General features: G+C 39.2%; 1 protein-coding gene across 2 annotated transcripts in view; it reads right to left on the bottom strand.

The window, feature by feature from the left end:
• plekhm3 (pleckstrin homology domain containing, family M, member 3) overlaps positions 1-20,944 on the bottom strand; it is a 46,245-nt gene extending 25,301 nt beyond the window's left edge. For both annotated transcript variants that reach the window (XM_057852940.1, XM_057852941.1), the window contains exons 1-3: positions 20,894-20,944; positions 17,681-18,229; positions 5,517-6,431 (exon numbers count right to left, since the gene is read on the bottom strand). In XM_057852940.1, the coding sequence (XP_057708923.1) occupies positions 5,517-6,431; positions 17,681-18,170 (1,405 nt within the window). In that variant the 5' untranslated portion in view covers positions 18,171-18,229; positions 20,894-20,944. The remainder of the gene's footprint in view (positions 1-5,516; positions 6,432-17,680; positions 18,230-20,893) is intronic.
• Positions 20,945-24,124: the final 3,180 nt, after the last annotated feature.

Below are 24,124 nucleotides of genomic sequence, written 5' to 3'. Positions count from 1 at the left end.
ACAGGTGTCTTTTATAACGATAATGAGTTAAAACAGGTGCCATTAATACAGGTAACGAGTGGAGCCTCGTTAGAAGAAGTTAGACCTCTTTGACAGCCAGAAATCTTGCTTGTTTGTCGGTGACCAAATACTTATTTTCCACTCTAATTTGGAAATAAATTCTTTAAAAATCAATGTGATTTTCTGTTGTTTTTTTCCACATTCTGTCTCCCATGGTTGTGGTTTACCCATGTTGACAATTACAGGCCTCTCTAATCTTTTCAAGAAGGAGAACTTGCACAATTGGTGGTTGACTGAATACGTATTTGCCCCACTGTATGTGGTTTCAATCAGTCTCTCAAAAATCTGATTTCTGTGCTTTGTGACTGTTCAGACGACAAAAAAGCCATCCAGTTCCAATCTGGATTGGCTAAAAATCAGATTTTGCCTCCCAGTCAAAACAAGGCCTAACACACCTCTTAAAACCCACCCGTGTAAGTGCTGTCTCGTGCCGTCACGCTTGAGGCTGTAGTCACAACACAAGAGCTTAAGAACAAATTCATTCTTCCCTCTGATCATCTTGATCGCTTTTGTCCCATTTTCACCCAAACACGCGCACACGCAAACAAACCCACAACCACAGGTGTGTTTTATCAAACATCTGCGACAGCGTGAAAAAGAAAGAAAGACGAAGAAGAAAAGAGTCCAGATTATCATCAGGAAGCGACAACAACATGTGTTAGCCTGCACAAGACCGCACTTTGTTATTTGTAAGGTACCAGCAATGAATGGAGGTGTTCAGTCTACTTACTCATGGATAATTCAGAGGGAGCATCAGAGGTAGAAAAAAGACATGTCTACAGAAAAGGGAACACTGAAAAAAAACATCAATTTGTGGGTATTTGCTAATGTGTTAAAAGACAAGGCTAATTTATATGTATAACCCTTTTCAAGCAATTTTTGCAGAATTGGTACCACTATCCCCTTTAACACAGCCACTTTACTGCTATTGACCAGTGCTGTTTCGTCAACAATGACAATAACGAAAATATTTCGTCGACGAACGATTTTTTCTTGAAGATGACGTGACGAGCTCAAAATATGGCTTGAGAAACTAGAACATAACGAGACAAATGCCAGTTTTCATTGGACGAGACTACTTCGAGACGAAAATGCAACATCGTTTCTGTCATGTGTTCACAATGCGGGACATTTCCATATTGTACGTAGAGTACGTCAGCTTGCAACGTGGCAGTGTTTGGGTCGTGTCACTCAGGTGAGATGTCTCTCGCCTCACCGGAGCTTAGGATGTCTCTCAAGATAGGCTACGCTCTGTCTTGCTTGTTTGGAAACACGATAAGATTGGTTTTCTAATCTTGGCAAGACAGAATATGCAGTGTTGGTTTAGCCTTTAAAGGTCTGTGGTGAGTGATCATTAGACGCTAAATGTAATCCTCCCGTTAGCATTAGCTTCAGAATAGCGAGCATCCTCTTAAATCATTGGCTAGTCTAAAGCAGAGCCACTTGGTTTTTCTGGTCAGTAAGTCTAGAGCAGTACAGTGAACCCTCGTTTTTCGCGGTTAATTGGGACCAGAACCCGCTGCGGTAAGTGAAATACCGCGAAGTAGGGCCCCCTAAAAAAATATTTTTTTTTTCTTTTTTTGATGTGTTCAATGTATTTATTCAGATTTAGCATTAGAAAAGAATTTTTTTCACCTTTTTCCCAAAGTACAATTAAAAAAAACTTTTATGTATATATATATTTTAATAAATGGTTTTTAAACACTTCAAATGTAATAATTATGAGTTTTAACCATATTACTTTCCCACTGAATTAATTTTAAACAAGAATAAAGTAGAAAAATGCTTGCCTTTATTAAATTGTCCACTCAAATCCGCTCAAGCTGCTCATTTCCACACGAGTTGCCACAGCAACTGTTTAACAAGCTAAACGATGATTGACGCATGTGGCGCTTTGAAGTTTCGGCTTGCCAGGCATCTCTGGCAAATATTAAGGTTTGCCAGAGATGTCAATCATTGTTAACTTTAATAAGCAAGTCCAGTGCACTGCCAGACCAAGAAAAGCAGCAGGAGGAAGAGGGAGACTACCTGATCAAATAGGGACAGCTCACCTGTATTTATATATAATTTTTTTAATTGGAAAAAAATCCGCAATGGACTGAGGGCGCTAATCATTGTCAAATAGTGTGGTGCGCAGCATCAGTGGCACATGCGACCTCGGGGAACATACGTTTTTGCCGTAATAGAAAATGTGTATAGTGTAATTGCACATTCACTTGGTGGGTGGCAGTGTTGCTCTTATTTTCAGAGCGTGCAAAGTATATTTGTTCTAATCATAAGCACACAGCACAGAATACTGGAGTTATGAAGAGCTACTGTAAGACGAGGAAATATGACGAAGCGAATGTAGCATTTGGCTTTTACTTTTTATACAGTGGGAGACGAGGAAAGACCAGTCTGTTAACTGTGTCTAAACCCAGCGGACAGCAGGAAGCCAAATAAATTAAGGTGTCACTTAAAGACATTAGACCCCAATCACACTGATGACTCGCTTGATTGTTTTAAGTGAAAACGTGCCGAATATTGCCAACAATCATCCCGCTTTGTCAGTGTTACATCAGTAAACCAGCGAGCGCTATTAGCATCATATGCAGTGCCATACCAAGTTGCTCAGTGCAAAATAACCCCACACCTTAGCAAAGGAGCTGCTACTGCCTGAAGCAAAAATAAAAACTGTCCCTCTGTACAATGACACCGTCATTTTTGTTCTATTAATTTTTGGGGTTTTTTTGGTCAAATTGTATGGTATATTGTCCTCATGAGTTAATGTTGCTAATCAGTTTGAATTCAACCTATTGATTTTATTAAAAAATAATTCAGTGTTAAATGGTCCAAAAGTGTACCTTGAGTGCATTTTTACAGTTTGTATGTGACTTCTTTTATTTTAATTCAGGCAAAGCGATGCACTTTAAGTCTTTTCTGTTACAAACAAAACAATGTTAATAATTTTTTTTTTTTTTATTGTAAGTTGTTCTATATTACTTTCTTTAATATTAAAAATGACACAATGTTATGCAGATGTGTACTTATAATAATAAGTTGGCGTTGTCCTTGTAGACAATACAATATGTGCTCATGTTCATTTGAAATAGTTGGAAACCTTTATTTATTCTTGGACTGAAACTTTGAATTTGAATTTTACAGACAAAACTTTTTTTGAGTAACTGACGACTAAAACTAGACGGAATTTGTATGAGATTTCATCGACTAAAACCAGACAAAGACGAAAACATTTGGAATTGACTAAGATATGATTAAGACTAAAAAATATTTTCGACTAAGACAAAAATTAAAAGGGCTGCCAAAAACAACACTGCTATTGACAGTAATGTTACCTTCGAAGTTAAAAATTGGTGGGTCAACTCACACACTGTCCACCATTTTGAGAGCTTCACTCTCCTGCTAATTGTCGCTAAAGCTTCTAGCGGTTTCCGCCGCCCCGCTCTGATCTTTTATTGCGAGGACGGGAAGATGAATGGGAATTCAAACGCAGCTCAAAAGGTCTACCGATTGTACCTCGGCTCGCTGCGGTGGCGAGGGGGTACGTGGTGGGGGCTAGGGCTTCACTTTGACCTGAAAGGGACGAACGCACGGCGGTGGGAGACGGCATGAGGGCCGACAGCGGGCTTTCATCTGCTCGCCGCGGGTCCGGACCTGCACACCTCTAAGAGGACAGGGTGTGTGTGTGTGTGTTTTAAAATGGAGCTTTGATGTATTTTCTTTCATACTGACAAAACACTCCAGCTTCCGTGATGGGTGACCACTGAAAAAGAACGAGTGCATGTGTGTCTTTTACAATGAAAACCAAACCAGAGGGAGGAATCGCCAAGTAAGGGGTAATACTGTTTGTAGAGCTATAACCGGCATACAGTATTTTTGAAGACATACCAATATTAATGTCTCTACTATTTTTACTATTCTACTCTTCTACTACTCAACCTCATGGTTATACTTTACTTTTGTAAAGTATACACTTTTCTTTCCAAAATAACAATTAAAAACCACGGAGTCCTTGGGAAATTTAGAAAATGGACATTTATCGGTAAGGAGGCTTGTGATAATGGTGTACTTTGGTTCAAATATGAAAAATGACAGTGCACAAAAAACAGACTTTAGAGCGTAATTAGTGGGTATAATCAGTGTTTAACTATTTCATCATTGAAATTGTATTAATTTTAATTTTCTTATATAATTGGCTGGCGTTGACAGCAATGGAGGTCCAAATAATCAATTTAGACTGTAAGGGGTTGGCAGCGATCGTACGGTGCTGAAGCATGATTGATAACACAATGCCAGTCATCCCAATTTAAATGGATTTTATGTATTTTGCTGTCAATGGTAGTGAATGTGCTAACATGTTTTTATTCATAAATTCATTTGTAAAAATAATTTTTAAAAAGTAAAGTATAAAGTAATATGTATAGTATATAATGGAAAAAAAAATACAAGACTAATTAACATTAGGGAATTTTTTTTTAACCCCTTCAGACCTAAGCATGCTCCTGAGGAGGACATGACACGTTCGCGTCTCTAAACCAATAAATACATTGAATTTCGTTGCTAGTGCTACTTCTGGGAGATAATTGGATGAAACTTTACCCATTGAAATCAAATCATGAGGTTTGGTACGCCCTCTTTCCTATTTTTGGCTCTTTGAAACTTCAAAAAGGATAACGTGAAGTGCTCATTTCTCGTCCAAACACATTAACATTAAAAATAACCAATAAAAGCATGAAATACCTCAGACCAAAAAAATCTCTTTGTTTTGGTTTTTGAGTAGAGTAAAAAAACTGTGCATCTTTTTTTTTGCCCTGCAGAAAAAAATGCAGGTCTGAAGGGGTTAAATGACCAGTCACTTACCTTATGAGAGGTGTAAAAAAAAAAACAAAACAAAAAAACTATTAGAATAGGAATAAAAAAGAATATTTCCTGTTTTCCTTTTTGTTTTTTTGTTTTTTAAATTAAAACAAAAACAATACTGACTTTTTGTTTTAAAGAGTAACAAATTAGGAGTAGGTGGAAAACATGAATAAAGAAGCAGATGAAGGAAAATGAGGAGGAGGAGAAAAACTACATAGAGAAAGGAGCAGTAACATAAAGAGAGATAACAAAATATGAGAAAGAAGGTGAAGAAACAAGAACAAAAATGAAGAAGATGAATTAGAATAAGGAGACCAAAGGTTACATTGAATTTGAAGCAGCAGAAAAAGAACATGGAATGTAGAAGGATGAGAAGAAATAATCAGTAGCAAGAGAAAAAGCAGAAAGGGGAGCTGAACCTCAACAGAAGGAGAAACAGAAGAACAAGTGGAAGGAGGAGGAAAAAAAGAACAAATGTAGAACGAAAAGATGAAGGAGAAGGATGCCAAGAAAGAATCAGAAGGTAAGGACAAACAGCTGAAAAAGCACAAGAAGATAGTAGGCAATGATGCAAAAGGGGCCTCCAGTATACTCACCTGCACAAGTAAATCCCTGAGCGGTGAGTCCTTTCTCCACCGCGACACAGGTGAGAAGACTGAGGAAGCTGGTGGTAACCGACTGCCTCTTAGCTCTCTGTTCCCTATGCTTCCTCTCCCTGGACCTCAATGGCACCCCTTGCAGAACCGGGGCACTGCACTCCTCCTGGGCAGGCCGCCGTGCACCTGCCGCCCCCCTCAGGGCTTCTGTCCACTCCAGGGCCTTGGCGGAGGTTTCGGCTCGGAGTCGTAGAGTGTCGGCGGCGAACACCGCTTGGAAGCGCTCCCCATGATCGGGGACCTCGGGGTCCGGCTGGACGCCCAGGCAGGAGGCCAGCAGGTACTGGCGGACGGGGCGAGACACGGGGGCGCGCCCCTCAGTGGGAAACGCTTGCAGGGTGGTTCTACTCAACACAAATGTGAAGGCACACCAGTTGTTCTGGTCCAGAAGTTGGTGCAAAAGCCCTGATTTGAGGACGTCCTGGCAACGCTGATTGAACAGCGGCAGGGTGGTCGGACGGCTCAGCGGGGCGGCGTCTGGAAAGGTGACCATCTTCTCCACCTTCTGTCTGGCGGGCCTTGTCGCTTGCACCTTCTCCCACACGAGGCGTCGCCACTCGCCGGCCTCCCACTGGGTGGCGGCCCTCAGCTGTACCCGCGTGCTGTTGAAGAAGACGGCCTGCAAGGTGCGCTGGTCTGCGGGCTGGCCGGGCGCGGGCGCCACCACGCCTTGGCAGTGCGACAGCGAGTAGGCAGTGCCCAACTGGCGGTTGGCGCTGCTGTCCAAGGTGTAGAGGCGAAGCTCACAGGGCGTCAGCTCCACGTGGCACTCGCTCCAGCGTCCCCGTGGGCCTTCGCGGAACTCCATCTCGGCCTGCTTCAACACCATGCTGCTACTGCTGCTCCCCTTTTCATCTGCACAGAATGGTAGGATATTTTGGTTTCAGATTTCTTGAAAAATAAGGCTTCAATTCTGATTTTCTGAAAAGTGGATTTTAAGGGGTCGTTCCAACCAATTTGCCAATTTAAAAAAACATTTTCAGTAGGCTTTTCTCAGTTATTTTTTTGTTCTCAGAACAAATTCATTTACTCAGAAACTGCATGTTTCAGTAACTTGTATGTGGATTATCATAGACTTTACTATCAGTTGACGAGACAGCTACATACATTGTGCAACGGGATCCCATAGGGGGCCGCAGAGGCGTAGCAAGGGTCCCCAGGGGCCCCAGGCAACAAGCAACATGGGGCCCTTCGAGTGTGTGCAAGTAAGGGGGACAGTTCGACTTGGAGCAATAGCATATTTAATAAAAGTATAATAACGCCTCCGTCTCATAGAGCGCTTTTTAGGACACTCAAAGTTCCCAGCTTCTACTACATTAGGACATAAAACTACAGTAACATAGTACACTCACCGCTGTCTTGCTTCCTTTTCTCCTCTTCTGCTTTTTTTTTTCTTTCTTTTGTCGCTTCCAGAAGGATAACCTCTCTTCATTTTGGATATACGCCAATTAAAAAAAAGCCAAATCGCCGCTCACTCTCGGTCTGAGTCACGTGAAGGGGGGGGGGGTGTAGAGCGAATGAATGGGCCCCTTCAGGGAACTCAGACACAAGGCTTTCACTGCAGTAAAGCTGCGTGTGCTAAATCTGTTGGCCCTCTTGGGGGTCCTTGCTGGCTGGGGGCCCTAGGCAATTGCCTGGTTTGCCTAATGGGGCGCAACGCCTCTAGGGGGCCGGACCAGGCAGAGTGTCATGGCAGCTTTCACTGCAATAAACTCAAACGCACGCTGCTTTCTAATGCCGGATTTAGGTGGAAACAGGCAAACGTTTTAGTGCATACAAGCAGGCAGGAGTGTCTCAAGAGTGATTTGTACGAGGATTTAAGGTACCGTATTTTTCGGACTATAAGTCGCACCAGCCATAAAATACCCAATGATGAGAAAAAAAACATATATAAGTCGCACTGGAGTATAAGTCGCATTTTGGGGGGAAATTTACTTGATAAAATCCAACACATAGACCAGATATGTCATCTTGAAAGGCAATTTAAAATAAAAATACAATACAGAACAACATGCTGAATAAATGTTCAGTATGATAAAGTTACGTGATGCATGAACAACAAAATGAGAACGTGGCCGGTATGTTAACGTAACATATCTATTAAGAGTTAGTCAGATAACTTTAGCATAAAGAACATGCTAACAAGTTTACCAAACCATCAGTGTCACTCCAAAACACCAAAATAACATGTGAAATGATATAATAATGTGTTAATAATTTCACACATAAATCGCTCCAGAGTATAAGTTGCACCCCCAGCCAAACTATGAAAAAAACTGCGACTTATAGTCCGAAAAATACGATAATTATTAGAGTTGGGAATCTTTGGGCACCTAACGATTCGATTACGATTCAAAGGCTCCGATTCAATTATAAATCGATTATTGATGTTCACAATTGTTCAAAAATCCTCTCAGGCTAAACCAAACTACTATTTCAGTATCAAGTTAACAGTTAAAAACAGTAAATAAAATACTCAAGTCCCCATTCTGTATCAGCAGCTTTAAACTACATTAAATTAATCTAATGTTGTGAATCAACCCTTAAAGTTGTGAAAATTGCTCCCTTCAGTCTACTTTCGACATGTCAAAGTTTTGAAACAGTTTCATCATTTAAAGATAGATTCAAGTCAAGAGTTTGCCGATTTAGGAGTATTTTAGATAAAAAGTTAATTAGGTTTGCTACAACAGAGCCTTCTAGAGCAGTCTACTGCTTTAAGATGGCGGCTGTTTACAAACGCCGGCAAGTCTGTCACTTCACATCCAGTTCTCTATCCATGTTCTAACGCCGCCGTCGTCTGTCATTTCGCATTAGTTGTACATATATGTGATATCTACTGTAGCCGTATGTTTGTAGCAACTAGCAACTGGGTGTTGTTTGTAGCAGCTCTCGGCCGCAGTCAGGAATTATAGTTTTTTTATCTAGCGGCATGAGTTGAAAATGATATTTACTCCCGGTCCGTTCCTCATTGCATCCCAAAGCCCGTGCTGACTGTGTTTTAGTTTTGCTTAACCTGGTATAATTCAATAACCGGAACTTGGATGTTTGTGAATCGTTCTCGAATCTTCCACGGCCAAATCGCGAATAATCTAAGAATCGGAAATTTCGCATGCCTCTAGTAATTATTATATAAAATAGCACAATGCATGCATTTTGAAATGTTGTGAAAAAAGTGAAATGAATGGGAAAAATTTGCGTAACTTTACCCTGATATATTTTCGTAAAATGAATGATAACTGCCCAGTGTTATTTGCTTTTAACCAAGAATCTATAGAAATTCCGGGATTTACGCATCTATTTCCAAGAATTTTCTACTTAAAAAGCTTTTTGTTTTGAGATGGCCGCCATGTTGTATTTTGTATCCATACACAATAGCGTAACTTTCCATTTAATAATCAGGTAATTTTCGGCCAATTTCCCGTTTTTTGGCAAACAAACTAGGAATTTAGACATTTCTAAATCCATACAAAAAAATTAAGCTTTTATGTGTTCATGTAACATTTCAATCTAAAAACGACGAGGCCGCAACGATAGCCCGCAAGACGTGCTGAGGCAATAGTGACATTGGAATTCAACTTAAATAAGTTGTGATTGTATATACAGTGCTGGCCAAAAGTATTAGCACCCCTCCAATTATGTCAGATAATGCTCAATTTCTCCCAGAAAATGATTGCAATTACAAATGCTTTGGTGGTAATATCCGCATTTATTTTGCCTGCAATGAAAAACACAAAAAAGAATGAAAATAAATTAATCATTATCATTTTACACAAAACTAAAAAAAAAGGGACGGACAAAAGTATTGGCACCCTCAGCCTAACACTTGGTAATGCAATCTTTAGACAAAATAACTGCGAACAACCGCATCCGGAATCCATCAATGAGATTCTTATAATGCTCTGCTAGAATTTTAAACCATTCTTCTTTGGCCAACTGCTCCAGGTCTCTAACATTTGAAGGGTGCCTTCTCCAAACTGCCATTTTCAGATCTCTCCACAGGTGTTCTATAGGATTCAGGTCTGGACTCATTGCTGGCCACTTAAGAAGTCTCAGGTGCCTTCTCTCAAACCATTTTCTAGTGCTTTTTGAAGTGTGTTTTGGGTTATTGTCCTGCTGGAAGAGAGCTTTCTCACACTGGGCCCTACATTATGTTGCAAAATTTGTTGGTTGTCTTCAGACTTCATAATGCCATGCACACGGTCAAGCAGTCCAGTGCCAGAGGCAGCAATCATTTTCTGGGAGAAATTGACCATTATCTGACAGAATTGCAGGGGTGCCAATAGACCCTACTCACCTACGTCACAAAATGACATGTCGCTGTATCCGGCCGCCATATTGTACCTATTTTTTAGACCTATTCTCATTGTTTTCAATTAGTCGTGCAAGTTATAGAGCAATTCATGGAAGCCCCGGTGTTATCTGACGCTGTAAACTCATTGGATGCGTTGCATAAAAGGCGTTACGTGGAAAAGCTTCAGTTTATCCATTCGCCAGATCCGTATTTGACGCCTAAATCGATGTTTTTCGACCCGTTGTCTTCGCCATCTTTGCCTGACCCTGATATTTACAACTATCTTGTCCACACAAAATCAGCCTATTCTCACGAAAGTTTGAAAAACTTTAAGAGCTTGGAGGCTTATAAATGCTACGTTGCTGGTTGGGTGAAACAGGTCCTCGGACACGAAAATTCGGCAGGAATCTTGTGCTCGGAGGGTGAGTTACGAAATTTTCAATTCAAAATCTTTTGTTCTTGCTAACATCCACTGTCAAGTCTAATGTATTTCATGTCATTTGTCAATGGAGCTAGGGCTTTTAATGTTTATATGGTTTAGCGATAGCACTCTCACTACATACATATATAATATGTAATAAATATGAAGTGCGATAGCACTACTCCAAATTGTCCCTAGTTGAATTTATTTTTTGGCTTTTGACCTCAATAGTGAAATTGTAAATTAATTGTATGACAACTGTCTGATTATCCCCTTATAATTATATATTTTCAGGTAGTTCATTCACAACGTCTGAGTGTATGTTGTCGGCGATTAGCCTAGCAATGATCTTAATTGTGGTTGTCAGCCCAAAACCCTCTAAATATATATTAAATGCGTCTTACCAGATATAAAATGACTACTACATAATCTGTGGTAGTCGTTTGGAGCCCAGTTTTCTCGTCGACTTGCAGCAGTCAATCTCGGTCTCCTCTCCGGGTCTCTCGGAATACGGTAAAACTTCAAGTCTCTCCGTCTATCTTCTCTGTTTTTGCAACCGACCGCCACACACGACTTAATCATTTTGATTATTAATGTTAACGAGCAGAAAAACACGCCATAATAGGAGGAATTTACGAAGCGCTAATGCATTAACATGACGAGTATAGACCCTACTCACGTGACGTCACAGCCACGCCCCCGCGCCATGTTGTCCGTATACTCGTCTTTTTAATGCATTAGCGCTTCGTAAATTCCTCCTATTATGGCGTACAATATGGCGGCCGGAAACAGCGACACGCCCATTTTGTGACGTAGGTGAGTAGGGTCTATACGGACAACATGGCGCGGGGGCGTGGCTGTGACGTCACGTGAGTAGGGTCTATAAAATTTGCTTATGTTGAGTAAAGTTAAGATGGTTCTGCATGCTTTCCTGAAGTATTAAGTTTCTGATGTGAAAATTGAGTGATTTATTAGCTGTTGAAATCATGTCAAAATTGCACCCCAATTTTTTTTTTAATTAAGGTGCTATTTCGGGCAAAAACTTATATGATAAGTCAAATATTGGTATTGATCCTGAAAATATAGGTGATTATCTCTGCATTTGGTGAATTCTGTGCATCAAGCATATAATCTGAGAATTTTATTGCTTTTTAACTTTAGTTATATAAAAAATAATTAATTGGGATTTTATTCAGGAGCGACTTTGAATTTTTTTATGTCGCTGCTCGTGGAGACTCGTACATGCCTAGGTGGCCGTTTCGGTTTTGGGCCGCTTAGGTTTTGAAAATATTTGAATTTCAAGTTTTTGAAAATAGGCCCCCTACGGAGCAGCCACGCCCTGTTTCCCATCAACTAATAGTGAAGTCTGTGGGATCATTTAAAACTTGAAGGGTGGCACGTCCTCCAATATTGTTATGAACTGAAATTTTTCAAGATCACGCAAACATTCATTCAACTTTTATTCAAAATGTCCGATTTCCTTTTCAGGTTCAGACATGGTCCATTCTCATAGTTGGCATGTCTGCCCAATTTCATGTTGCCGCTGCTTTTTTTCTTCATTACAGGGTCCTTGCAACTCCCCGTTATCAAAGCAAAATGTCCCCAATTGGCAACAATTAGTGTTGTGGTCCCACTGATTGAAGTTGAAACACGCTTGTGTCTTTATATTGGCATGTCGATAAATCAAGTGACGTCAAGCTGCCTCGGTTTATTTAAACAACACGAAAATGCTAATTCCATTTTCTTCCGTCAGCACTACGGATGATGGATGTCGGACTTTGTTTTCCCGTTGGGACAAATCGATCAGAGAGAGGAAAAATGACCTCATCAATCTTATCACAACATGTTTGTCAGTGTGTTAACTAAGCCTTTATGAATATGCAAATCAGATGCAGTACGGGCGAGCTGATTGGCCGCAGTCACGCTCTGGAAGTTTGAGAGGAAAAACTGCCAGCGTCCATTAGACAAGGCAACGCTTGAGTGATGAACTACCTAGAAATGCTCATTTGCTATCAGTAATAGTGCCTTAATTTTGTTATATGGAATCCCGCCTTTTATGGAATGAAAAAAAGTATCAAAACTTGTTGTGGTGGAAGCACTGCTTAATAATACTTGTTGTGGTGGAAGCACTGCTTAAAAATACAGGCTCTTCATTGACAGGTCAGTGGTGAAAGGCCTACAGAAGATACAATATGTATGTGGGCTCATTGTAGTAATGCTAACCAGCTGTTGCTAATGGGGAAAGCAAACATGGCACTTTGTCCCGTCCGTCGCCCATTCCCCCCCGCTGCACTTTTCAGGCTAAACAGCCTGCTATCTTTTCACATGTATGCTAATGCAACGTAATCCCGCCCGTGTCAGGAGGCGCTTTAATTAGCTTCCTGCGTGCTCGCCTCATTTGAGCCCATTTGCCGACGGGATTACCGGCTATTATCCCGCACACCCCCAGACCTGTAGAGTGTGTCTGCATGTGTGTGTCATTTAAGTTTATCATCATTTTCTAGCATTAGGGTCTCTTCTGAGGACACAAAGACACCAGAAACTCAAAGGTGGATGGTAACATAGCCGGAAAAAAAATCAATATTTGAATCGATAAAATGCTGTAACTCATAAGTTGCCCCATATATCCAACCTGAAATGCCAATCAATAATGGCAAGATGAACAACCTGTTCAATTTGGGTTTTTGTGCATCTTGACATGACAGACATGTCCATGTTTCACATTCATCAGTAAACTGGTGTTTTTATTTTACAATCCCACACAACCCTTTTTTTTCAGGACAAAATCCTTCAAAAGTTCATAGAAAACAGCTTATTACTTCCTGTTTCGTTTTGGGCATGGGTCTTTAAGTTTTTTTGTGGGTCCTGACATGATAGGCATGTCCACCAAATTTCACATTCAAACCTGATGCTAAGGGCCTGTTTATTTTCCACAAACTGCACTTTGCAATCCACTTCTTGCCTGGTCTTTTAACACTAAAAACTAGAGCTGTCCCGATCACATATTTATGCATGTGATTCAGGGTAACCTGATTTTGACTCCCGATCAGATACCTCGGAAATGTATTAAGAATAGGGAAGAAAAAAAAAAAACAATTTGAGCACAGCTATCCAAACATTATCGCTGTATAAAAGGCATCTTATTACAACAGTAGTTTCCATGAAAAAAAAAATAAAAATAAAAAAATCACAAATCCCGTTTTTTTTTTTTGCAAATCGGTGCAGCAAAAATTAAGGTTGCGAATAAATTACGTTTAAATTATTTACTTCACATATATAAATGTATATAAAAAATCCACTGTGTTAAAGTGAGCTAAAAAAGTGATTTTCTTGAGTTTTTTGAGCTAGATCAATTATCGGCCGGCAGAGGTGGATAGTAATGCGTAACATATACTCCGTTACATTTACTTGAGTAACTTTTTGAGAAAAATGGACTTCTAAGAGTAGTTTTACAAAGTCATACTTTTACTTTTGCTTGAGTAGATTTGTGAAGAAGAAAAAAACGCTACTCTTATGCCGCTACTTTGGGCTACACAAGAGTCGTTACATTTTTCCTCTTTATTCTTCATATTTATTTATTTATTTATTTATTTATTGTTAGCGATGCCAAGAGCAGTTCCACCAATTTCACTAATGAGACGTTTCAACAATAATCATATAACTACTTTATATCAATCAGACGCAAGCTTGCCGTTCTATGATCACGCCAACCTGTTAAATCACGTGGTGTCTTAAAAGCACTACCAACCTGTTAAATCACGTGGTGTCTTAAAAGCACTGTAAAAAATAAAGTATTTGACATAAAGCGCTGCCCTCAACATGACTCGAAAGCGCAGATTTGAACCTCTCTCCCAGTCTTTATATGACACCGATTGACCACTGTTAAATCACGTGGTGTCTTAAAAGCACCGTAAAAAATAAAGTATTTGACATAAAGCCCTGCCCTCAACATGACCCGAAAGCGCAGATTTGAACCTCTCTCCCAGTCTTTATTTGGCACCGATTGACCACAGAAAACCGGAGATATGATCCTTCTAATTTCATAATAGTAACTAAGAAGGAACTACGGTATTCACTATTCAAAGAAATATTTTCTCCACTAGAGAGCTCTCATGCTCTTTGGACAAATAAAGCTTCATTTCTGTCATTTTTCTCACTCGCCGGAATTCAGTGATTATTATTATATATATTTTTTTGTATTTCTTAACTCATTTGCTCCCAAAAACGTATAAATGCGTTCTATTTATAAGTGTTTCAGTGTCCCAAAGACGTATTTATATGTCTTTTATGTTTTTTGTTTTTTTTTCCAAAAAAGACATCTGTGGGTCGTGATTCAATTTAGCTCCAAAGCACAAAGCTGAAAATCCATTTTACAGCAATAAAACTGGCCACTGGAGGGCAGTAACGCATTTTGGCAACCCTATTCAACGGCAACGACGGCCAAGCCGCTAAGCCAGGGCGCCGGCGGAAGACCGAGCAGAACAATCGGTAGGACGCCCGGGATGCCAGGTGCTGGACAACCGAGCAGAACAACCGGGACTACTAGATGCCGTTGAGTCCAAGCTGCTTGCGAGAAGAGCCCGCAGAGACTCAAAAAAATTCATCTTTTTGAGACAGGCAACAATGAGGGAAAAGTTTAACCGGCTGTCGCGACCACACGAGCGTCATCTTTCAGTTAGTTATGTGTAAATAAATGGTTACTCTTCTATCAAAAAAAGCTCTATTTGTCTTGTTTTTTCTTTTATTTTGTAAAAAGGAAAACATTATTCAGATGTTTGGGATGTAACTAAAGCAAAACATACCTGTGTTAAAGTCAAAGTTATGTTTGAAATGTATGCTTTCACAAAAAGCTCAATTTCTTTGTTTTTTCATCAGAAATAGGAAAATTGCTTAAACTAAGCTATTTTCTAATGCTTATTTATAAAGAATGGAAAAAGATATGAACTTACTATTTTTTCTGCTGAAAGAAGAGAGTCTAATCTTTCTTTTGGTGGGTTCCATGTTTATATAGCAATAGAACAGAATTTTCTGTGGGCCTTGCAAAATCAGTCAAAATCCAGTAAAACGGCCGGGAGTGAAGGGCCTTGCTCTGGTGAAAATGGCTGGGAGTGAATGAGTTAATGTGGTTAGGTAATAGGTTATTGCATAGTATCACTGTAACAACAGTTCATATAGATAACTTAAACAAATTTGTAAGCAGTTACTCACAATGTTACTCATTCCTTAAGTATTCTTTTCACCAAATACTTTTTTACTTCCACTTGAGTACATTTTTTGGAAGACTACTTTTACTTTTACATGAGCAATATTATTTTGAAGTAACGCTACTCTTACTTGACTACAATTTTAGGCTACGTTACCCAATTCGATCAGTCGGGCCGATTGTCGGCGCCGATATTAAGAAATTTGACGTATATTGTATCAGCCTTTTGTTTTTTTTTAATCCAACCGGCCGATATGAATAAAATCCATTTAAAACTGGGTTATTTCAGCTCAGATGCAGCCGCGCCTCTCTGTCCTGCTCGCTGTCTCCTGCACTAGTATTCACCCCAACCTGATTAGTTAAATGGTAATGGTATATGGAGTTACAGCTTTCCACCTTTTTAAGGCCCTCAAAGGGCTTCAGACTATATCCTCATCTACGTACAGGTGATGCAGCACCAGAAGCAACGTGGGGTTTAGTATCTTGCTCAAGGATACTTACATGAGGTAATCAAGGTGGAGACTGGAACCAACAACCTCTGGGTTGGGGAACTACTACTCTACCCCTCAACACAGACAGTTGCCAAAGGGAAAAAAACACGTGTTACCACCGCTAGACACACTAAACACGTTGGAGTTAACTCTCGTAACTGGTGGGAAACGTTCATGAAAATGTTTACTAACCTTTTGTATAAATGAGAAATCATACTGGAGGTACTGCCTCCTCAGCAGCCACCCTCTGCAAACATGCTTTACATGTCAGTTGGCCCTCCTCCTCTAAGCCGCGGCCCTCTGTAACTTTTCTGTAGCCCAAGCAGGGGTCGCGTTAACCGAATATTTTCCGTCGTTGATCGATTTTTTAAAACGGTGACGGAAAAAACTGAAGTCCACCTGTCATTTTGACAGGTTGCAATTCACATCCCAGACCACAGGGTGGCGAGTGAGCATATTAATTAGCTATTGTCTCTCTTGATGCATGACGTCGTTGGCCTTACTCTGAAAAATGTCAAGGCTACTGAGTGTCCGAAGTTTCTTCAAAAAGCCCCAAAACGACGATGGTGTTGATAAAAGAGGAAAAAACAGGGACTGCACAAGCGGGCACGCAATTCAAGTCCATGCACACCAGGAGGAAGGTGTAAGACTCCGTTCAGGCCACAGCAGGTGAACTGTTAGTTTTATTGTTCCATACGTAGCCTAGCTACTGGGGCCACAGTCAGCTGTTTTTGTCACTGCGGAGAAAAAAGTTACATATTCATCTGCTTGATGTGTGATGGCACGGTGTGGATTCTCTGTTAAGCTTGTTCGGACAGAATATTAATTTAAAATGAATGAAAACTAAATGCTATTGAATATGTTGAAGCGGTATGTAATGTTAAGAGTCTTGTTAGCTCGAATTGCTGTGTCCAGCCGCTGTAGCTCTGCTGCTCTCTGTGAACTCTCCATTCAAGCCGGAACGCGCGCGGCTCTTAAGTGTCTCTGTCACGTGATTGTGTCGTAGCCGCTAACGCGCTCGGCCAAATGGACACACAAGTACGGAAGGTGAATTATGCCAAACGAAGGGTTACCACAATGTCATTATCATCATTTTAAAAATTTAAGTGACGGGTAAAAATAGATTATGACCGGATTTTTATGACCCTGTCAGTCAAAATGACAGACAACGAAAAAGTCTAGCGCAACCTCTGAGCCCAAGTATTCCCATACCATCAATTTCGTTTTCTTCGATGGAGGAGCTTCACCTCCTACAGCTATCGTGTAGCACAGCTAACCCACTGACACTGAGCAACAACCCGTGGGGGAGGGTTGAGCCTTGTAGCTGCAAGCGAGGGATTTCTCCATGCATTTTTGGGACATAAAAAATAGCTAATACCTTAGAGACGGTATGACGGAAAAATTTTGCGGTTTTGAAACCTTGATGTTTTCATACTACGGTATACCCTGAAAGTGGTAATCAGCACATGTCTAATTACCATTTACAACACAACACATCATCAACCTTCCTACTGTTCTGCCATAGACGGGGATATGGGAGACATCACCAATAGATAGCAGTGCCACATAGGGGAATTTTGAAAAAATAGGTTAGGGCCCATTCGTAAATCAAAGTACCACTGTCATAATCTGAATTTTACGGCTATAGACCCCAGCCCTTGTAACTAATATGGTTAAATTTGGCATGTTGGTACCAACCTTGCACATGGTGGTTAAGTATGGTGTTTTTCAATGTGTCCAGGGCAGGGAGCCCATTGTCAGTGTAGGCAGCCGTCCGGTAGTTGACATCAGACCTAGACCTGTTGTGTCCCTTCTTGAAGGCGGCGTTGGAAGTGGCGTTCGCGGCACAATCCTTGCCTTGCGACAGCAGGTCGTTGGTAGATCGCGCCCGGCTCCTGTTGCCGTGCCTGAGGCCCGCCGCACTCAGGCTGTCGGCCCAAGCCAGCCCGAGCGGGCCCACCTCGGGCCGTCGGCCAGTTAGTAGCCCCCGCACGCCGCCGGAGCTCAGCTTGACCAGCGCGGCGCTCGAGGCCTCCTCCAACTTCTCGGAAGGTGGCGGCACACCTGGGGCGGCGAAGTCCTCGGTGGCCTCTAGAGCCGGGCTGATGTCGCCCACTGCGTCCGGCTGCCTCATGGCCTCCATCTGGCGTTCCGAGCTAACGCTAGTTACGTCCCAACATCTTGGCATGCGGGCCGGGATCCTTACGGAGACTTCGGGAAGAACTTGTCGAGTCAAATGGAGGTGGTCTGAAACAGAAAGAAGGCCAAAGAGTAAACGGGAAGTATGAGGGGAAACACAACTGTACAGTCCTTTATAGCTTCAACGATGTGAGTCAGTTTGAGTCAGAGTGTTGCTTGTAGCATAATCTGCTTCCCATCTTTCCACTTGTGTGCTCTTCTTGTCTCAGAGGCAGTCTGATTGATTTTTCTTCTGGGATCAGCCTCTTTGTCTCCTCTTATGAATTATTGAAAAAGCCATTAGCTCATCACAGGGTCGCACCCGGCCACAAGTTGAGCAGTGTATATACTGTATATTATGCATATATAAACTGTATATATATCCTTTCAAAAAGAAGAGGATTTTTTTTTCAAGAATAAAACAAAGACTGGAAAAACAAAGGATGGGTTCATCTCAAAAGATTATAACTCATTTCTTAAAAATAGTCATTATTTAGTCACAAAAAAATAGGACTTGTTAATGAAATAAAACTACTCTTTTAAGATTATATTTTTTCATCAACAGAATATGAAGAAAAGAGGAAAGACTTTAAAAAAAAAAAAAAACTTTTTGGAGCATACGAAATTGTTTGTGTATCAATATTTGTCTTGGAGGAATACCATACAAATACAGAACTTCAAGAAAATCCCTAAAAAAATATTTTATTGGGATGGATATACCTCTTGAAAATTAAAATATTTTTATTGGGGAAAAAAAAACAAAACAATTGACCTTTTCACAACAAAATAACTTAATTATCATACACAGTAATGTCATTTTTTTTCAGATGTACAAATATGGACACTATCCTGGAATAAAGACTTTTTTTTTTAAAAATTAAACAGCAGCTTTAATCTCATTATGTTTGGCTAGAAAAAATATATCAATGACTTTATTAATTAAGAATTACAATTAGGGATGTCACGATCGCATATTTTTTCACCTGGGTTCGTGTCACGTGATTTTGTGAATCTGCCGACACCAAGAAAAAAAAGTTTTCTTTCTCGAACATTTGGACAAAAGTTTCAAACACGTTACAGAACTAAACTGTTTACCATTTTTCCTCCTTCGTTTTTCTGAGAGTGTTGCGGAGTATAAAATGTATATATTTTTGTTTCTTTTGGCAATGCTATTGTATTTCTGGATTATTTTGTTACTTTTCAGCTCTTAATTTTTTTTTCTTAAATTAAAAACCTGTCTCAAGAACATAGACCTTCACTCTAAAAAACCAAAACTAAAACACACCAGTCAAGCTACACGTCACTTGACAACTAAAACTATAACTACTTAATGCTCAAATAAATAATTTTATGACGAAAGTTTTTTTTAAACCCATTTATATGTTTTTTCTATTTTAATTGCTTTTTTTTATTATTATTTTTTTGTTAACTTACTGATTTAACCTGACTTTTTGTATCCTTGTATTTATGTTTTAATTCCTTTCCCTAATTGTGTCATGGTGACTTCTATGTGATATAAAGCACTATCAATTACCTTGTGCTGAATTGTATAATAAAAAATAAATTTGCTTGGTCTTGCCTTGTCTCAAATGTTGTTCTCATCACTTCTTCTGCATTACCTGAATATAATATGAATCATTAACAATAATAATCTTTTTAAGGAATAGAAAAATGTAGAACATTTTCACAGCCGTCAGCGTCTTTTTTTTAAATGATAGAATTTACATGCATGCATAACAGATGGTAATAATAATAAAAAAAACATATATACAGTTTAACATGTAAAAATAATGCAGACGTTTTAATCAGAGGCTTCAGGGAAAACGCATCATATAATATTCTCATCAGTTTATTACTAATTAGTCTTATTGATTTCGGTTTATAATCTATTTCAGATTGGGAAAAATGCAAATATAGGAGGTTTCTTTGCGAACTGTTGTTTCTGAATAAAAAACTTCGCATGAAGAATAATGAAATTTATTAATTATTAAAAACTATTATCTCTGGGATAAGTTTATAAACAAATAATGTCTTTTAAATTCAAAGTATAGGGGCCCAGTAGAATCATGGGAAAAAATAGGTTTCAAAATCAGTCCAAAATTGTTTTGTTTTCACACATTCAACAAATAAATGCATGATTGTTTCCTTGTCGTTTCGACAAAAAAAAAAAAAAAAAAAAAAAAAAAAAAAAAAGCACAATTCACTAATATCAAGACATTTAGCAAGAACAGGATTGGTTGGATATATTTTATAGCTGTCAGCATCTTTTTTAAAATTTATATATATATATATATATATATATATATATATATATATATATATATTTTTTTTTTTTTTTTTTTTTTAATAGCCGTCAGCATCTTTCCTAAGTAAACATGACAGAGGTGACGTCACGGTCAGCCTCCCAGGATGCTCGGCTCAGGGAAGCTAGCTGCTGAAAACGACCCGCTTTACCTGCCTGAATGCATTCAAAGGTATTAAATTTCAAATCTGTCAGCCTTATTCACTCACAAAGTTTATTTAAAATCTTATTCTCGGCTGGAACGCGAGTCGGGCTATGTAGTCGGGAGCTAAACGACTTAGCTTGTCTATACATCCTCGAACAATGATGTGAGTTAAAAGTGTCCAATCCTTTGCAACGTAAACGTTCGCCATGTGATAATTTTCACGGTTTCCACGTTGTTTTGAAAACATCACCAACTGAGAAGAAATAGGAGATGAACGTGGACTCACCTTTGTGTTTACCATCAAGTCATTTGACAGTGTCCCGCTGTAAAAGTTTCCGATTGGAAACAGAAAGCGGAACTATTGTAATTTTAGATATCGGAATTAATGTACAGTAGTTTTATTTATTTTATGCATTTATTTTGTCTCATGTTCAAAGGTCCTTTAATACACAAGATTAATGAGAGACATACGTGAAAGGAAAAGTAATATTATATGGTGAGAATTAGATCTTCCACATATTTATTTTCATTTTGAACCCGCCCCACCACGAATATGGATTTCTGATATCCAAAGTTTAAACATTTTAAACCTACTTTTATTTTCAAAACTGTTGTTAAAATTTCAATGGGAAAATATAAAATTCTAAAAACAATTATTGGCTTTTTTTTTTTTTTATTTTTTTTTTTTACTGTTTATGTATCATTGACAGTGATAGACGTCCAATCATGTCGCTCTTTTCATCCTTCTCTTGTGAATTGAAATGAGTTTGTCGCTAATAAATCGAAGCCTATAAGTTTTTAAACATTTTGAAAAAAAATACTAAAATATTTATGCATATTTTGTTCAAAATATTCCTTAAAAGAAAAGAAAAAATGACGATACATACAGTGGTACCTCTAATTATGAAATTAATTGGTTCTGGAAGTAGTGTCGTCACTTGAAAATTAGGTATGTAGAGACACGTTTTCCATCTAAATGCCCTAATCTGTTCCAAACACCTCAAAATTCAGACATAAATATTTTACAATGCATAAAAATGCATCAAAACATGTAACAAATACATGTTACAATTGGATTATTGCACATTCATTTATTGTCCGAGCTGCTTATCCTCACGAGGGTCACAGGGGAGCTTGAGCCAATCTCGGCTAACTATGGGCAGTAGGCGGGGTACACCCTGAATTGGTTGCCAGCCAATCACAGGCCACAACGAGACAAACCATTCGCAAACACACCATACCTACAGACAATTTAAAGTGTTCGATCAGCCTTCCATGCATGTTTTTGGGATGTGGGGGAAACCAGAGTACATGGAGAAAACCCACGGTGGCACGGGGTAGAACATGCAAACTCCACACAGGAAGGCCAGAGCCCAGGATTGAACCCTTGATCTCAGAACTGTGAGGCGGACATGCTAACCAGTCTGCCACAATGCCGTTTATTGCACAATAAACATAAAATCAGAGTTGTGCTCCATGCAAAAAAACAAAAATAAAGAGTAAAAGTTAATACACTTATGTAAAGCTGTCGGAAAACGAGGGGCGAATGAAGAGGACGCTGGGACACACACATACAGAAGAAGTCCCTCTTTGCCAATCGGATGCCAGGAATGGTAGGCAATTTCCAATGGCAGAGCAGCTATTAGTACTGTATGTTATGTTCAGTAAACTCTGGGAGCTGTGTGTACCAGCTATACTGTATTTTTGCCTTTCATATCCTGAAATTTCTTTCATAACAAGAGGCAATATTTTCACATTGAGGCATGTCTTAACCTGAAAATTATATATGTAAAGATGTTCGTAAGTAGAGGTACTACTGTAATTTTAATGTAGTAATTTATAGTACAGTTATGTATTTTATTGTAACATTTTGTTCTCCTGTATTCTTGTGTCTATGTTCCGTTACCTGCCTCTGGGGACTGCGGATGTAAATTAGCATTTTTGCTCTAATCCGGAATGTTTACGTCTTTTAAATGTGTCTAATAGATGTTCATTAATGTGCACTGTCTCTATCAAATAAATACATTAAATAATCAGTAAATAAATATTTCAATTTTGATTTTTTTTTATTACAAACTATGAATTCTTTTTGTTTGATAAAAAAAAGGCCACTGAAAAAAAATCTCATATAATCACTTTTTTTTTTTAAATAATTAAAACGAGAGTTACTTCTGTAACTGGGGTTCTATAAGATATCCAGGTGCTTAGCACCGCCCTTTGGCGGTCAGGACGAATGAAATAGAACACCACCTTTTCTTAATTCCTCCACAACAGGACTTTCAATAATAGGACATAGAAATAAAATGTTTTTTTTTTTTTTTTTTTTAGAGACATTATATTTCCCTCAGATTTCATTTCAAAATACAGAAAACAGCTCTGAATAAAATGCAATAATCACATGTTTTTGCTGTACATAGTCTTTTTAGGTACAACAAGGGCAGAAAGTCAAGCTTTTTTCATAGCCAAAGAAAGGAAATGGGCACTGAGGCTGGATTAAAATAATTATCATTATAGTTTCAGAGCAGCAACAGAAATTAAAATAATAATAATAATAGTTTCAAAGCAGCAACAGAAATAAAGTTAAAATACACAAACAAGCAAATGATTAAATAAACAGTGGAGGGGGAACAGAATAGAACAAAACAGGTCATGTTTGTTCCATATTATGTGTTCCATGCAGTCAAGAGCTATACTAGTAGTGGAGATTTTTAAGGAAGGACTGGCTGACTCCAAATATACATGTACAATACAGTATATACATTAGTTTCAGCCCTCACATGATAACGTGAAGCAAGCAAGCAAATACAGCATCATTGAGATGTATTTGTTTTCCTTTGTGTCACTGAGTGCTTCTCCTCTGAATGAGCCTGCATGTTCTCTTCATTCTCCTGATGACAAAATGATGATGGCATTGAATACGCTTTCATCTGTCCCGGGGTGCACAAGACCCCCTCTCGGCTTGACAAGCGCCGCCTTGACCCCAAAGCGCGCGCGCGCGCCGCACAATGACCGCCCGTCATTCGAGTGGTGGGCCCTGTCTCCGTGGAAACACGACACGTGGATGTCCGCTCAGTGCTCGAACCCGACCCCTATAACAGAAGTCCCATATGGGTTCGTTTTGACTATGCAAATAATCCTTTGTGACGGTTTTACAGAAGGATATTATCTCATTGGCTGCCATTGACGGCTATAGCCGTCCAATCCATTTGAGCAGGGAGGCTTGGGAGGCCCTCCCAGCTCAAATGGCTTGGACATCTATTAGTGACAAGGTAACTTATCTATCAAGCTAACATCTATCATCGTCAATGGAAAGAAAGAAATTGAAATAATCATTGATATTAAGTGTCAAAAGAAGAGAAAGCGTGCCCAAAAAAACATGTATATATATATGTGTGTATATATATATATATATATATGTGTGTATGTATATATATATATATGTATGTATATATATGTGTGTGTGTATATATATATATGTATATATATATATGTGTGGGTTTTTTTAAGCCAAATTGTG

This window comes from Corythoichthys intestinalis, chromosome 12 (genome assembly GCF_030265065.1).
Source record: "Corythoichthys intestinalis isolate RoL2023-P3 chromosome 12, ASM3026506v1, whole genome shotgun sequence".
Taxonomy (NCBI): Eukaryota; Metazoa; Chordata; class Actinopteri; order Syngnathiformes; family Syngnathidae; genus Corythoichthys; species Corythoichthys intestinalis.
Note: the sequence above shows the minus strand (reverse complement) of the source record. Positions and strands in the feature narration are given on the sequence as shown.